This window comes from Haemaphysalis longicornis, unplaced genomic scaffold, assembly GCF_048455015.1.
Source record: "Haemaphysalis longicornis isolate Haplotype H1 unplaced genomic scaffold, Haemaphysalis longicornis Haplotype H1 scaffold_1, whole genome shotgun sequence".
In the NCBI taxonomy this organism is placed as follows: domain Eukaryota; kingdom Metazoa; phylum Arthropoda; class Arachnida; order Ixodida; family Ixodidae; genus Haemaphysalis; species Haemaphysalis longicornis.
Genome location: NW_027526203.1, coordinates 115,309,560 through 115,324,142, shown reverse-complemented (window position 1 = coordinate 115,324,142; position 14,583 = coordinate 115,309,560). Strand labels below are relative to the sequence as shown.

At 47.0% G+C, this 14,583-nt stretch overlaps 1 protein-coding gene across 1 annotated transcript in view; it reads right to left on the bottom strand.

Moving 5' to 3' along the window:
* Window positions 1-14,583, bottom strand: part of LOC144179414 (uncharacterized) — a 204,755-nt gene that overhangs the window by 36,144 nt on the left and 154,028 nt on the right. Inside the window, exon 20 of the mRNA XM_077707767.1 lies at window positions 9,204-9,323. Coding sequence (XP_077563893.1) covers window positions 9,204-9,323 — 120 coding nt within the window. The remainder of the gene's footprint in view (window positions 1-9,203; window positions 9,324-14,583) is intronic.

Sequence of the window (14,583 nt, the reverse complement as noted above, 5' to 3'; positions counted from 1 at the left end):
CAACAAAAAATGCTTTTAATGGCTCGAGCGGCCGGTATGCCCGCCTACACTGGCCACTCATATCCCATTGAGGCGGTGGCGAACGAGGCCAGAGGTCCGCAAACTCACTCATGAGTCCACTCACTCAGACTCATTTGAACTCAAACTCACGCGTGAGTTAGAGTTTGAGTGAGCGCGAGGCTAGCGTGGCATGGTGAGTTTGAGCTTGAATGAGTTTGAGCAAAGTGAGCCCGACTGACTTTGAGTCCGATTGAGTTTGAGTACGCCTGAGGCCTGGGAATTCTGGGTCCATTTTGAGTACTGAGTACATTTTGAGTTTGAGTCCATTTTGAGTTTGAGTCCATTTTGAGTTCTGAGTACATTTTGAGTTCTGAGTACATTTTGAGTTTGAGTCCATTTTGAGTTCTGAGTACATTTTGAGTTTGAGTACATTTTGAGTTTGAGTACATATTGAGTTTGAGTACATTTTGAGTTCTGAGTACATAGTTTTGAGTCCATTTTGAGGTGGAGTACATATGAGTAGCCTAGCAGGCAGCTTTGGTTGGATGTTAAGTTTCATGCGTCGCTGTGGGCTAGGAATTCAGGTTACCTGCGGGTACGGCACCATTCGCGATCCGCATGATTGGTTGGGAGGGAGGGGGTGTCTGATTTTTTTTAGTTTGTTGTTGAATTTTCGTGACCCTAGGCACTTGCTGTCTACGAAGTTTTCGTGGCTGGGCGCGTGAGTGATAATTGACTGGTGAGGTCATAAAAAAGGGTTGTCTTAACTTTTTCTCCTGATGGATCCACTAAGAGGGTTGGAAAGTGTGGTGAGAAAGCACACGGCGGCGCTTGCTTGCTGGTTGTTCGCCTGCTACTGTTAACGGCTTGATATACTAGGGGTCACAAATGATGAGGTAAGAGCCGGGGGGAAAGGGGGCGGGGGCTGTCCCTTCCGCTGTTTCAAATGAATTAGCTGAATTGACTGGGCAACACCCCTTAAGACAAAATAATGACCGCATTAAATTGGGTGAAAAGCCAAACTGATGACGCTAAGGCGTGTAAGGTATCAAATGAAAGTAGCAGCTTTCGACGACGTTACAGTCATAAGAGTCATGGTTAGTTTGACTGGTATGAATTTCTTTAAGATTTTGCTAGGGTGTGTGGGGTATCAAATTAAAGGTCTCGTCGAGGGGGATCACGTGGGACAAATATAAAAATGCTTTCTGGTTATAGTTATGAGGATACAGCAAAAGGTATCTTTCTTTAATTGCTGGGTCGGGTTTAACCAAAATTCCTGGCCAACCCGTAAGGCAGTTGTGCTATATACATGCGAAGGTTTGTTCAGAGATGTCCATCAATGCGGTATATAGTAATAAAAATATTGCCGTTTAATTGCTGAATCATCGAGGCAGGATGGCATGGGGTAAAAACAAAAGCCATGTCAAGCTCTCGAACCTACTTCACCAGACTCAAAAACTCTTTGCTAATATCTGCCATTCAAACGTTACTTCCTCCATTTCCCCGTGTCCGAACAAACAAGCAACTCCTTCGACACATATGGTGTCCTGGAAATTGTGGACGACCATAGGTAACAGGGGCCATCAGAGATTATCAGAAAGGCGAATTTCACATTTGTTTATGAATAAGCCTTGCGGCTGCGTTTCGTGTCCCTAGTTTCCTTCCCACAGTGTACCAACGTGCACTCGAATCCAGAATTGGCCAATTACATGTGAGACATTAACTCCTCGCTAGAGTGTAGGAGATGGAGAAGCAACAGACCCACCAAGATATAAACAGACATTGCGACAGAAGTAAAACAGTTCAGAAAAATAAGCAAGCACAGTTTGTGTGTTCGCTCGAACCGATTTTATTAGAATAAGAAATCAGCGCATGATATCAAAACTAACACATGATAACAATGTAAAGGAAAAGTATTAACTCGGGCTCTGCAGTTTTCCAACGACTACATGTCAAACACAATGAAAGAACAGATGACTGACGCAACACACACACACACACACGCACACACACACACACGCACGCGCACGCGCACATGCACTCGCACGCGCACTCGCACACGCACGCGCGTGTATGCAGGAAGTTAGCAGCTGGGAACGGTGGCGGTAGTTGCTTACAACGATAGCGTGGTCTTTTCGGAGCTACGAGTGCTCATCCCACCTAGCAAATGCTAATAAAAACTAATACAAGTGCCTCAGCAAACAACGAGGCACTTTTTTGTTTGTCCCACGCGATTTCCCTCCTTGAGGCCCTCAATTTGATACCCCACATTCTTTAGCGCCACATCTCTCTGAATTTTAACCCAATCTGAGACTATCCATGACTCCCGTGTTACACGGTTCACCGTTTTCGATATTTTTTCTTATTATTTTTTCTTTAGTTTTTAACATTTAGTTTGATCAATGCCCTACATTTACACTTTTATAATGATTACAGGTTGAACTTCCGTGATATCTGCATTTTTGTGTAAATGCAGGGCGTCACACGATCCTGGCGGGGAGAGCGGGAAGGGGGTACTCGGCAAAGAATGCTACGCATTAAAAAAGCAAAGGCATATCCTTGAACGCCTCGCGCTTCAGAGATTCGCGGGGACAGTTCGCTTTGACACACGGCGTTTTTTCCAGGATGCAGAGCAAGAATGCACGGAACCGTAGCCCTAAACAGCATCAACGTAAATGAACGGAGCAGTGAGCGCACGTCCCCTCGACCAATCTGGGTTGTTCCGACCCAGGGACCCAGCACACCATCGAGTCTGGGCCGCCTCTGTCATGAACACGAACATGGAGCCTACATCAAGAGTTTGGTATTCAATATATACGTACAATTGCTTGCAACCAGCGCTAGTCATCATGGGCAGCAGGTATAGCTGTATTAAATCTGCAACGAAAATTGTTTCCGACCTCACAGGAGCTACGGTGTCGTGCCGTGTCGAATGCAAGAGTTTGAGCTCACCAATTTGCACCCGTAATATTTTTACCACGCGTGAATTTGAAAAGACTGAATGCTAATGAAATCAGAGTCCATCTGAGCTCGAGTAAATTCCTAGCACGAGAGAGTTGTGAGGCCATTTGAGTTCTGAATTCATTTGAGTTTTGAGTACATTTTGAGTTCTGAGTCCATTTTGAGTTTGAGTACTTTTTGAGTTCTGAGTACATTTGGAGTTTCGAGTACATTTTGAGTTTTGAGTACATTTTGAGTTTGAGTACATTTTGAGTTTGAGTACATTTTGAGTTTTGAGTACATTTTGAGTTTTGAGTCCATTCTGAGTTTGAGTACATTTTGAGTTTTGAGTACATTTTGAGTTTTGAGTTCATTTTGAGTTTGAGTAGACTTTGAAGTTTAGTGCATTTTGGTTACTGATTACATTTGGACTTTTGAGTCATTTTTGAGTTTGAGTGCATTTTGAGTTTTGAGTGCATTTTGAGTTTTCAGTACATTTTGAGTTTGAGTACATTTTGAGTTCTGAGCACATTTTGAGTTTTGAGTCCGAGTGAGTTGTAAGTTTTGCGCTCAATGTGAGTGTGAGTTTGAGAGAGCGCAGATGTGCTGCTCAGCATTGAGTCTGAGTATGAGTGAGTGGTGATTCGAAAAAAAAAAATTCAGTGAGTTTGAGTGAGCCGCGCCAACTTCGCAGCGCCCCACGTCATTTAGAGTCTTTCAGCAGCAGGATTCGAATAGCAGAAGTGACGTCAGAGAGATTCGGAAATAAACGTCCGACATGATTCACAAGCACCCGTAGACGACGAACGCAAGAGAGACCTTCAGAACCTGGCATACGCTTGATGACTGCTGCTTCATTGGGGTCGGGTGAAATCCCTTGAGCGCTCACTACGACTGTAAGGAACTTGAAGGAGCCATGAAGAGAAAACACAAGTTTGGTTCATTCAAAAGATTGTCTCGTTAGAATCATACTGACACCACTTTTAACTTAAACTTCGCTCAAATAAGCTACATAATTAGGAAAAACGGGAATGGTCATGTGACCCACCAGCTCATTTCCCGCAACAGAACCTATGATGTCACATGAGCTAAGCTCTGCGATTGGCGGAGGCTGGCAGAAGCAGACGCAAACTAGGTAGAGCTTACAAACTAGACGAACGAGCGATTTGCGCTTAAATTTAGGGCACATTCTTTACAAAGCAATAAGAATGATGGGACAAACAGTGGAAGTTACGAAAGCACATGTAAACATAGAAGTACTGATGCGTTCTGCTGTTCGTACTGCGCACAGCATGCTTCGTTTAGCTGCACAGCACTACGGGGCTTGGGGTTGTCTCAGACGACACTGGCCGATTGACGCAAGCAACGGTGTCTTACGTGACCCCATTTGTCGAGCGAGCACTGTTTCAGGGAACGAATATTTTCTCCCAGAACAAAAACAAGCCAGGTTTAAATGCGGGCAAAAACAAACCAAACGCTTGCCACGGTATGATGGCGCCATCTAGGTTACGGAACGTAAAGAAACGCGGGAACAAACCAACACCGCTGTACAGGGTGGATACAACCTTTGAACGGTCCCGCGCCGCCGCAATTGGGCCAACGGGCTCAACGCGTTATTCTTTTCGTTTCCCACGAGACCTAGCAATCCGAAACAGACAATATGATTCAAACTTCTTCAGTAAACCGCGTTGCGGCGATAATTTTAGCGCGGTTTTGACACAATGACTTGCTTCGGCGGCGAGCGAGCAACCGAAAATGGCGGCGCCAGCGTATACGTGTCTCTACCCTGTACGGCGGATGCGTGAATGAAGGTATTCTAGGCTGCAGAGCGGTCGGTTCCTGTGATGTCATTTGGGACCACGAAAACGCACGATTGAGCGGGAAAATCAAAATTTTAACCTAAATTGTTTAATTTCTCAGTGAATAAATCACCGTTTGTATCCGGACAAACGCTGGGGGCACTATAAAACACGAAATCTTTCGAATAAAACCAACTTGCATTTTCTCTTCATGGCTCCTTTAACACTTGCTGCCAAAGGAACATTTATCATGGTTGAGCGTGATGTTTCTTTGCAGAGCCGTGAGAGGGCATGCTGAAGGCAGTGTTCATGCTCTTTACGAAACTTGCCGAAAGGAAGGACGTTGTCGATAATAATACGCCGGCCTGACCCTCGAGTATCCAGGACATTGGTTTCTGGAAATATTCAGGTGTAGATGTAATGCCGCATGACAGCTAGAGAAAGTAGTAGCGACCAGAAGGGTAATGAACGTTGTGTACAACTGCCACTCTTGAGACAGCATGACCTGGTGGAAACTTTACTTAGCATCTAGCTTAGAAAAAAACTTGGCATCTCCAAACAAGTCTACGCATTGTTTCACAGTTGGTAGCTTGTGGCGTTTGTGAAGAACAGCCTTCGCAAGCTGAGAGAGATCTACACAGATCCTGTAATCTGGAATCTCCATTGCCTTTTGGTACAACTACCAGTCCAGCCTAACACTCTGTCGGAGTATAAATGCGGCGGACAAGCCCCTATGATTCCATACTATCGACTTTTTCTTTACGGGCTAATGAAAAGGTAAAGAAGGATGTCTAGGTGCACTTAGCGAAAATGGCGCCATCCCGGGTGTCATACGGATCGTGTAGACTTCGGCAACGTTGCCGGACTCTCGATGAAGCCAGGGTCTAAGAGCAGCGCTACGGATGCCTCCGGTGAGCCTGAGACATGGTCAAAAGAACCCAGGGCCTGATTTGTGGGGAAGCCTAGCAAGGGAACCGTTTTGGTCGCTAGTTTCTGCTCCACGGACTTGCCCTTACACGTGAACGTGGCTTGTTATGTACCCAGGACAGACAACGTATGATTACTAGGACCTTTGAGCTCGCCTTCAGGGACATGAAAGTTTCCGGGAACGCCGGAAAATGATCTTGGGATGGGAACTTTGGCACCCGATCCCACCTTGAACAACAGTGGGGAGCCATTCGCGAGTACTTGGACGAACTTTGCGTTCACATGGTTCTCTGCCAAGGCTTGATGCTCAACGGAGCTTGCTGAACATTGTATTAGCTTGGAGTTGCATTTTTTCTTCACGCAGACAATTTCGAAATGACCCTTATTGCTGCAGAAATTGCAGGGGACCTGTCAGGCCCGACAGTCTGCCCGCTCATGCGAAGAACGCCCGCAGAAATAACCACCGGTTGGGTCTGTCCGGGGACCTATTTTACCCTCGAAAATAGTGCGGCGTCAACGGCCAGCGAAGGCGAGTGCGTCTTCGTGTTGACGCACTTACTAAGGGCTTCTTTCAAGGTGAGCTTCAGTATTCGGCAGAGTTTATCTGAGAGGTTGCGGTAGAGCAGGCCGAGGACAAAGCAGTCGCGGGGCTTCAAGAAGCAGTTGCAGACCCAGCCTCCTGCGACGCGTAGTTACAGCGTTTTAACATTGACCGTAGAGCCGTGCAGATGGAATCGGCAGTTTCACTCTGGCACGGCGGTGAAAGCGGGCCCTTTCGTACAGCTCGTTAGGCGGTGAATGAATATTTTTTTGACGGTGGCAATGTCTTTAAGCTCGACCTGAGCGACATGTTCTTACGGACCCATACACTAAAGTTTTACGCATATGAACCTTCGGCGTTGCTATGTAGTGGGCAGTGGCGAAAGTGTCATTTTCCTACTGGAGCAGCCACAAAGTCCAAGTGGCGCGGTTGTCGAGGTCCAGCGGTGACGGTGGGCGTAGCTGACGGAGCTGCGGCGCGGCGGCGGCAACTGCTGCAGTTGTTTCGTGACGGGAGTATGGGGTGGAACTACGGACTACCGTGGAACCGTTGAATTACGGCCACTTCTGACACCATGTTTGGGATGACCGAGGGGGTACGCCGAAGTACCGCTTATCAGAGCCCGCAGCCGTGAGAGATGGCACGCACACCGTAGGCTTCCAGCGGTGGGTACACCACCAAGCTCCACAGGAAAGCTTGCTTTGTTAGCCTTCTCGTATTGTGATGATGATGGTCGTCCTGGCGTCATCGATGTTTGACGCGACGTACTTGAGTCTGGATAACGCCGATTATTCCCGCAAGTTCTGTCTCCTGACTAATTCATCTGCGTCGCTATCCATTCACAAACGGCGGCCGAAACCGTCGACATCGACGTGGATACCAGCTAAGACGCTCCTTACGCCTAAAACTGCGGGTTTCACGATCCACCAGCTCGCCACCGGCAGCAGCTACCGTCCTCGCGGCGGCCGGTGCGGATGACAAACCAGCCTGCCTCCCCACAAAGAGGATTCACCGGCTACAGCCAATGAAATGCGTCCACTTCACAGCAGGTACCTTTTGGAATTTGTGGCACTTAATATGCAGCGGCGATCGATCGGACTGTATACCAACCGCCACTCCATCAGAGCCTTACGAAGAAGGACGACAACGAGGACGTCGATGACACTGCTGACCCTCCGCAAGGTTCGGACGTTACTGAAATAGGCGAGGCTGGAGATTGCTGGCAGCGTCCCCGGCCGCTTAAGAAGAGAAGATCAACACGAGGAGACAGGGTCAGTCGGTGTAAATGCACCTCGCAGCTGCGACTGTTGGCCAAAATTTGCGTTAGGCAGATTCCTCGACACACAACCACTTCCATAATAGGACGAACTGCTCCAAGTGCGGCACTCGCAGAAATACCCGCTGTCCCTTTTGCGATGCTGCGTATATTGCTCTCTATGACAAGGTGCATAGACAGGTTGACCAAGATCGACCATTTGTTCCTCCGCCGGAATGAAAAAATAAGAAATATAAGTAGTAATTAATATAATCCCCTGCGACAAAAATGCCGTACGCGGTGGCATACACATCGACGCGTCTGATTGCAATGAGACCGCCCTTAGCTGGCGGCGATTATGAATAAGCTGGGATCCTAAAGGTGCAAAAGACTGGAAAGTCAGACCATCAGACCGTGTCTGACCTTCAATTCCCCGACTCTTGCCAGAACCGTGAAGTACTACATAAAACTTCTCCGTGCAGCCAAATATTGCCCCAAGAGGCTTGTTTGCTCCAATTGCCACAGCCTCGGCGACGTGGCCAAATTAAGCCCCTCCCAGAACGTGTGGAGTGAACGCGGCCGCCCTCACAGCGAGAATATCGAGTGTAGCTCTACGACGAACTCTGTTGACTGTAACGATACACCCCACCTCACCATTAGCAAGGTCTGCCCAAGCCGCACTCCCAAGAAGGAACAGCAACATAAAAGGTACTCCTCTAAGCAGTTTTTACCTGAACATACCAAACAAGGAGCCAAATGGGCATCCACTGCAGCCGGTACCCATTCTAAATATCTCGACAACCAGCGGGTGGTTGGCGAGAATGCTCAACTTCGCCACAGCCTTCCCTACCTGCGAGAAGAAAAGGCGAGTATGCACAACGCCGTGACATGCCGCCAGTCGGTTCGCCAGCACCGACTCGCCCTACCTCTACGCGTCGCAGCCGTTCGCGCAAGAACCGCCAACCTGCAGCAGTGCACACGTCAGCAGCAAGTATTCCTATACTCCGACCTAGGTCAAAGAGCACGTGCTAGCTCAGCGCGACGCTCGCCCCACGTTTCAAAGGCCTCTATTAACACCATCGCCCTCCAAGAGTAGGTGACCTCTCCCAAGGGAGAACTTAGCCAGATACTGGAGCAAATGCTTAAACGTTTCGACGCTTTTCAATTTTAAACACTCCAACAAGTGAAATGAAGCCCAAGAGGAAGCAATAAGCCTAGTATATGTCGTGTGCTACATCGCCAAATCGATGCACTGTACAATGGCAATGCCGCACTTTCCTACAGACGTTCAGTTAAAAAAATTGCCTGGAGGGAGGCTAAATTTGACCAAGGATGGTAAAAACGAGGAGGCCGTGCAGGGAATCCTGTTGCTCATAGACATCCCGATTGAGCCGGTATTGCAGAAGTGAATCGGATAAGAGAGGCTACATGTAACGAAGCCAACCTCTAGGGCAAACCTAGAAGCAAAACAGGGACCTAGTCACATCTGTTGCGCCTACATGGCCTTTCCCCAATTCTAATCACGTTTAATTTTTTTCGTCGGACCAAGTAATGAACTTCCGGTGCTGAATTTTGTTTGCATCACGTAAAATCAGTGAACTTTCGTTTTCAGTGTAAATGCTCAGAGCATCGGGCACGCGCATGCGTACTGACTGTTGTGGGGACAAACAACAAGAATACGAAAAACACAGCAAGTATTCCACTACTACGAGAGTATTCGTTTGCATGGTCCTCCACTTACCGTCTTCAACCGGACAGCCCAGCTGCTTGTAGAAGCCAAGGAATCCTTTACCCGCGTCATGGTCGTTCGATATGAAGTGCATGGTCACGCTGCGTCGGGGACCACTGAAGTCCAGGATGCCTGCGGGTCAGGAGCGAATAGTGTCGCATAAAGTACCCATTACTTGACGAAAAATTACTCAATGAGGCTTAGGGGATGTGAAAACTTTCTACAGCTTCCGGAACATCCTGTAACATAAAGGGGAGACGAGTATTCGTAGTTTTGGCCTATGGAAACATCAAGAAAAATATCAAAAAAATTACGAACGCGTCCAAGGCTGCGATTGAAGCCAGGGCTAGGGCGGAAACGACCAGGCGTGTTTACCACAAAACTGTATGCATTAAAAATGAGCCACTTTAGTTTGGACAGCCTAATCCACCTTTTTCGCATGTTATATGCGCGTACAAGCTTTGTCAAAATGTTTAGGGCCAATACTAAGCCTTATCGATCACAAAGAATTCAAAGAATCGGCTTCACCTTTCATTGTGATAAATATATTATAAGGCAGTAAGAAAGAAAGGTGTTTACTCTAGCTTTCCTGCATAAGAAGTTTCAGCCTCGCTCGGGACATAAGCTTGAAGATTGAATTTTTTGCAACATGCACGTTTCCAGCTTGACCCAGAAAATTTCGACAAGGACTTTACATTTCATTTGACTCTAGTGGGTGTGCCTAAGGCATTTATTCTACTAGTAGAACACACGGGAAAAAACACCAAGAACACCAAGAAAAACAAGCTGCGCCGGAGACAGGACGGATACAGGCCAGATAATATAATTTGTTCCAGCAAAGTGGTGAAAAAAGCCTGGTTTTTGCTACTTTTACGTTTCCTGAAAGTATTTTTTTCTGGCGTTTTCTGAAAGTGAGCTCATTGTTGTGTGGCTGTTGCTATCCTTACCGTTTCGTCATGCGTGATTTCAAGCACTCTGAGCCAAACCTTTGCCCTTCGGCTCAAGACTCATTGATGGGATATGCGGTATATGCAAACACGCACCACAGCCTTTCTCGCATTGACACATGTAGATGCCTTTGTTACGTTAAACGCATTTTTATTGTTTATTGTCTTATAATGCTTTGTTGCACGCAGTATTAGGCAGTGTCTTTACTGACATGTGTACGTACATACTACGCTCATGACCCGCCGCGGTGGCTCAGTGGCTAAGGCGCTGTGCTGCTGAGCACGAAGTTGCGGGTTCGATTCCCGGCCGCGGCGGCTGCTTTTCTGATGGAGGTGGAAAGCAAAAACGCCCGTGTGTACGAAATTTCGGCGCACGTTAAAGATTCCCAGGTGGTCAAAATTAATCCGGAGCCCTCCACTACGGCGCGCCTCATCGCCTGCGTTGCGTCGGCGCGTTAAACCCTACAATCAATCAATCAAAATCATACTATGCCGTTGGCTGTCAAAACATGCTGAAGTTTATTTTCCTTTGACCCCGTTGCGCATGCTTCTGTAAAACCTGTTCTACAGTATAGTAAGATCCTTCAACAATTTTGGTATGCGACAAGCTGTTTTATTTACTTTTTTAGAAGTGCCCACCATAGGCCACACACCGTAACGTGAGCCGTCGTTTTTCTCAGCAACAGCCCCAGCAGCGCCGCAGTGCCCCCGAAATGAAGACAAACATACCTTTCTCACGCCAATACCGGGCGATTTTAAAATGACGGCCGTCCTTTTCGAGGATTCGGCCCCAGAGCTCACTAAGTCGGCCCTTACAAAAATGCTTTTTTACATTCTGTAGACGTTCTGTTGACATCCTACCAACTTTATTGCTATCCTACATACTCTTACATTCTATTCACAGTCGTCTGTAAAAAGTCTACTGAATGTATGTTGACACCCGTCTGTTGACTGTTGTATGTAGAAAGTCTACTTAATTCACGTTGACATTTATCTGTTGACGGTTGTATATAGAAAGTCTACCTCATTTTTGTTGACATTTTTCTGTTGACGAGCTTCTGTAGGATGACCACTAAAAGTGTTTTGACACGCTTTGTCTCAAGTTGAATTTAACGCAAACATCTTTTTCCTTCGTCCTGGAGTCCGATTTCAATTAATTCATATTGGTTTTTGCTAAATACCAGGACAGGTTCACAATATTTGGGAACAAACTATTTACTTGACTTTAACCAAATTACGTTACTTTGTTTGAATCAGGTTTTAAACACACACACACACACACACACACACACACACACACACACACACACACACACACACACACACACACACACACACACACACACACACAAACACACGCGCGCCCGAGCGCCTGCACGCACGCACGTACGCACACAGACACACATACTCTCTCTCTCTCTCTCACACACACACACACACACACACACGTATCTTTCTCTCTCCCTCTCTCTCTGCATGTATCTTCACACTTGTGCAGCCCGAGAAAAAAAAAAGTAGCAAAAGGGAGCAACTTTCACTGTTCGTACCTCGAGCCGCGCTGTTTCTCCCTCGGAACAACCAGTTCGTCCATCAGCCGCACGGGTTGGTACTTCACGACCCGCTCGCTTTCACTCTTCACGGTGATGAACATGACTATTCAGCGGTTCCGAACAAGCGCCAGCCAGCGGCATCAACCACGCGCAACCGCTCGTCACTGTGTTTTGATTTGCGCAAGCTAAGTGCCATGCATGGTTGAAAGGAACGAATTATGCCAGTAAATATTTCGCGACAGACTACTGGACGTGTCTCCAACAACGGTGATAATCTAAAATCGCCGGCTATGCCCACCTAATACGGCCGGCGCAGATGTTTTGGTCGCTCTCGGCCAACCGCCAGCGGCGCCCCTCCCTCTTTGCGTACCTCCGGGAGAAACGCATCAATCACCGGAGGCAGCCGAAACGCGGCACGCAACCCATTCCAGATTTCCGTTTTGTTTAGTTACAGCTTGCAACAATAAAGTAAACATGAAGATATGTGCAATTGCTTACGTTCCAGTGTTTCGCGGTATTATATTTTGGAAATAATAACGCGTAGTTTTGTAAACATGCAATGAGAGGCGCGCCTCACCGCGGCATCGGCATCCCGCGGCTGGCGGGTATATACACATGAAGTGCACTGCTAGCATTTGAGCGGTGTCGGTGTCCTGCTTGCAATTGGCGCTTGTGGTTTTTCGGATGTAGTACGTTTATGAGCTTGGGGTAGTGTTGTTTGTTGTGTTGTGTATCAGAAAGTGCGCGTGTGGATGTGTGGCTCCGCAAAATGTGAACCCTCGCAGACGAGGTTCCAGAGGCCTAATCTGTTTCTGCTTTCTTTTTTTTTTCATTCTTGCTCCCACTAAACGATCTTTTAAAGGGCAATAATGACGACGTTCTATTAAGCTGTATTGACACCACGGTCTAGGAATGGCCGGCTTTTCTCACTGCATCACGTTTCGAATATCCTGTCAGAAACGCTTCGGTTAGCAACAGCGATTGAGTATAAAGTCTACAAAAAACTTTCTGTAGAAAGTCTACAGAAACGTTTCAGTTCAAACACGGTGGCCAATGGTTGACAAAAAGTTGGTAGGCTGTTGCTAGGAAGTCTATAGACAGTAAGTAGACAGTCTACTCAATGTTGGTAGCTTTTGTAGACTTTTGTCAACAAACATTGAACTCAATGTTGGTAAAAATTTTTATGAGGGGGGACTATTGACTTTGGGAGGAATGCGTTTGAATAGACAAAAAAGGCATGCCTTCTGCACCGGGGTTGTGATTCTCCCAGCTCAAGTAGCTTGGGGACTTAAACGCAAGCGCATTTTTTCTGGAGGGTTGTAACGGTGAGAGAACATACAAGGAAACATTCTCTGAACCCTTTCCAAACTCAGAGATGAGGCGCTCCTGCAATTCGACATCCGCCTTGGGAATAATCAGGCTTTATATAGCGCTAGAGAGTGTGATCCTCTACTGAGAAGTCCCATATTCCGCAAAAAATTGCCGTGCTGGAACATGTGTTGTGAACCCAAGTTTGGAATGTAACATTACAGCGAAATCACTTATTGTGCGTACTCTTTTAATCAATGGAGAATAAAATTAGCACGCATAGTTTAAAGGGGAATTCTTCGGAGTATATGTAATACCAGCAGTCTTTGAACGGTTGAGGTTGAGAGAGTTAGGTTTAGACCACGAAGAAATTTCCCTGTCGCCTCATAGCTACTCACAGTCTGCTTGCGATAGCACGGTGCACATACAGTTTATATCATCTGCGAACTGCAATAAAGACAGATGTTCGTCGCTAATTTCAATGAAATTACCAATATGTTAAAGAGTAGAGGGAACCACAGAAGGTACCGCGAAGCCATGAGACTTGGGGCCAGCGCACTGAAAATATTGTTTATTTTACCTTTCAGGTAGGTTGCCAAATTCTCACGAAACAAGAGGCAGACCATACGCAGACAGCTTTGGAAGCAGAGACCACGATTTATGTGGTCTGACGCCTTACTGCGTTTGCAGTATAGATGGCACCTACTTGTTCACGTGAAAGTACGAATCTGCTAGGGTTATGAGGAAGGTAAGTAAGGTTTCACTCGAAAGAGCAGGCAGGCATGTACCCCCGCCCCTTATTATCTTGAAGCAAGAGTGGATTGTGGGGAAAATATAATGGCGAACGAGGGAAGGCGAGATATTGGGACACTGTCGCGTTTCTGGACTTATAGAGGGTAAAACAACAGCATATTTTCAATCCATAAGAGAGTGCCGCTCTGGAAACAAGAACGAGAAAAATTGGCTCCAATCCACGCTGTGAAGGTGGTTGGAAAGAAAAGCTGTAAACAACACCCACAACCATTGCCCATGCGACGTCACTTGAATTCGCAGACGTGGCTCTACAAAGGCTAAAACCACAAACTGCCAGCCGTTACCTGGGATTCGCGGGGGCGGCGTCCCGAACGCAGCAGCGTCGGCCACGTCCGGGCTAGAGCGGCGGACGGCGCCGCTGTAGCCCGGGCGTGCGTCGACAGAAAGAAAACGTGTTTAGGAGGCAGCGGAAGCTAGTCAGTCTGATGTGCTAGCTCGGGGCTACACCACCGCGTGACACAAGCGATGACACCGAAACATTTCGGCATGTGAGCTTAGTGATTCTTAGTGAACTAGATTTAAACTAGTTAGTTTAGTAAGTTTGAGAATTGAGAGAAACCCGAGGGAACTTTTATAATCGCTATTCATCAAAACCAATTGCTCCATTCGCCTTTTGTAATATCTGTTAAAACACAACCGAATCGGTATTCACCAATTTAGAAAACGGAGTCCCATTCGTGGCAAGCAGTGCGCCAAAGATAGGGTTTCTCTAGCAGCCAGATGTCTGTATGTGGTCTGTACATTTTCTTTTCCCGCCGTGCAAACCCTTTGCTG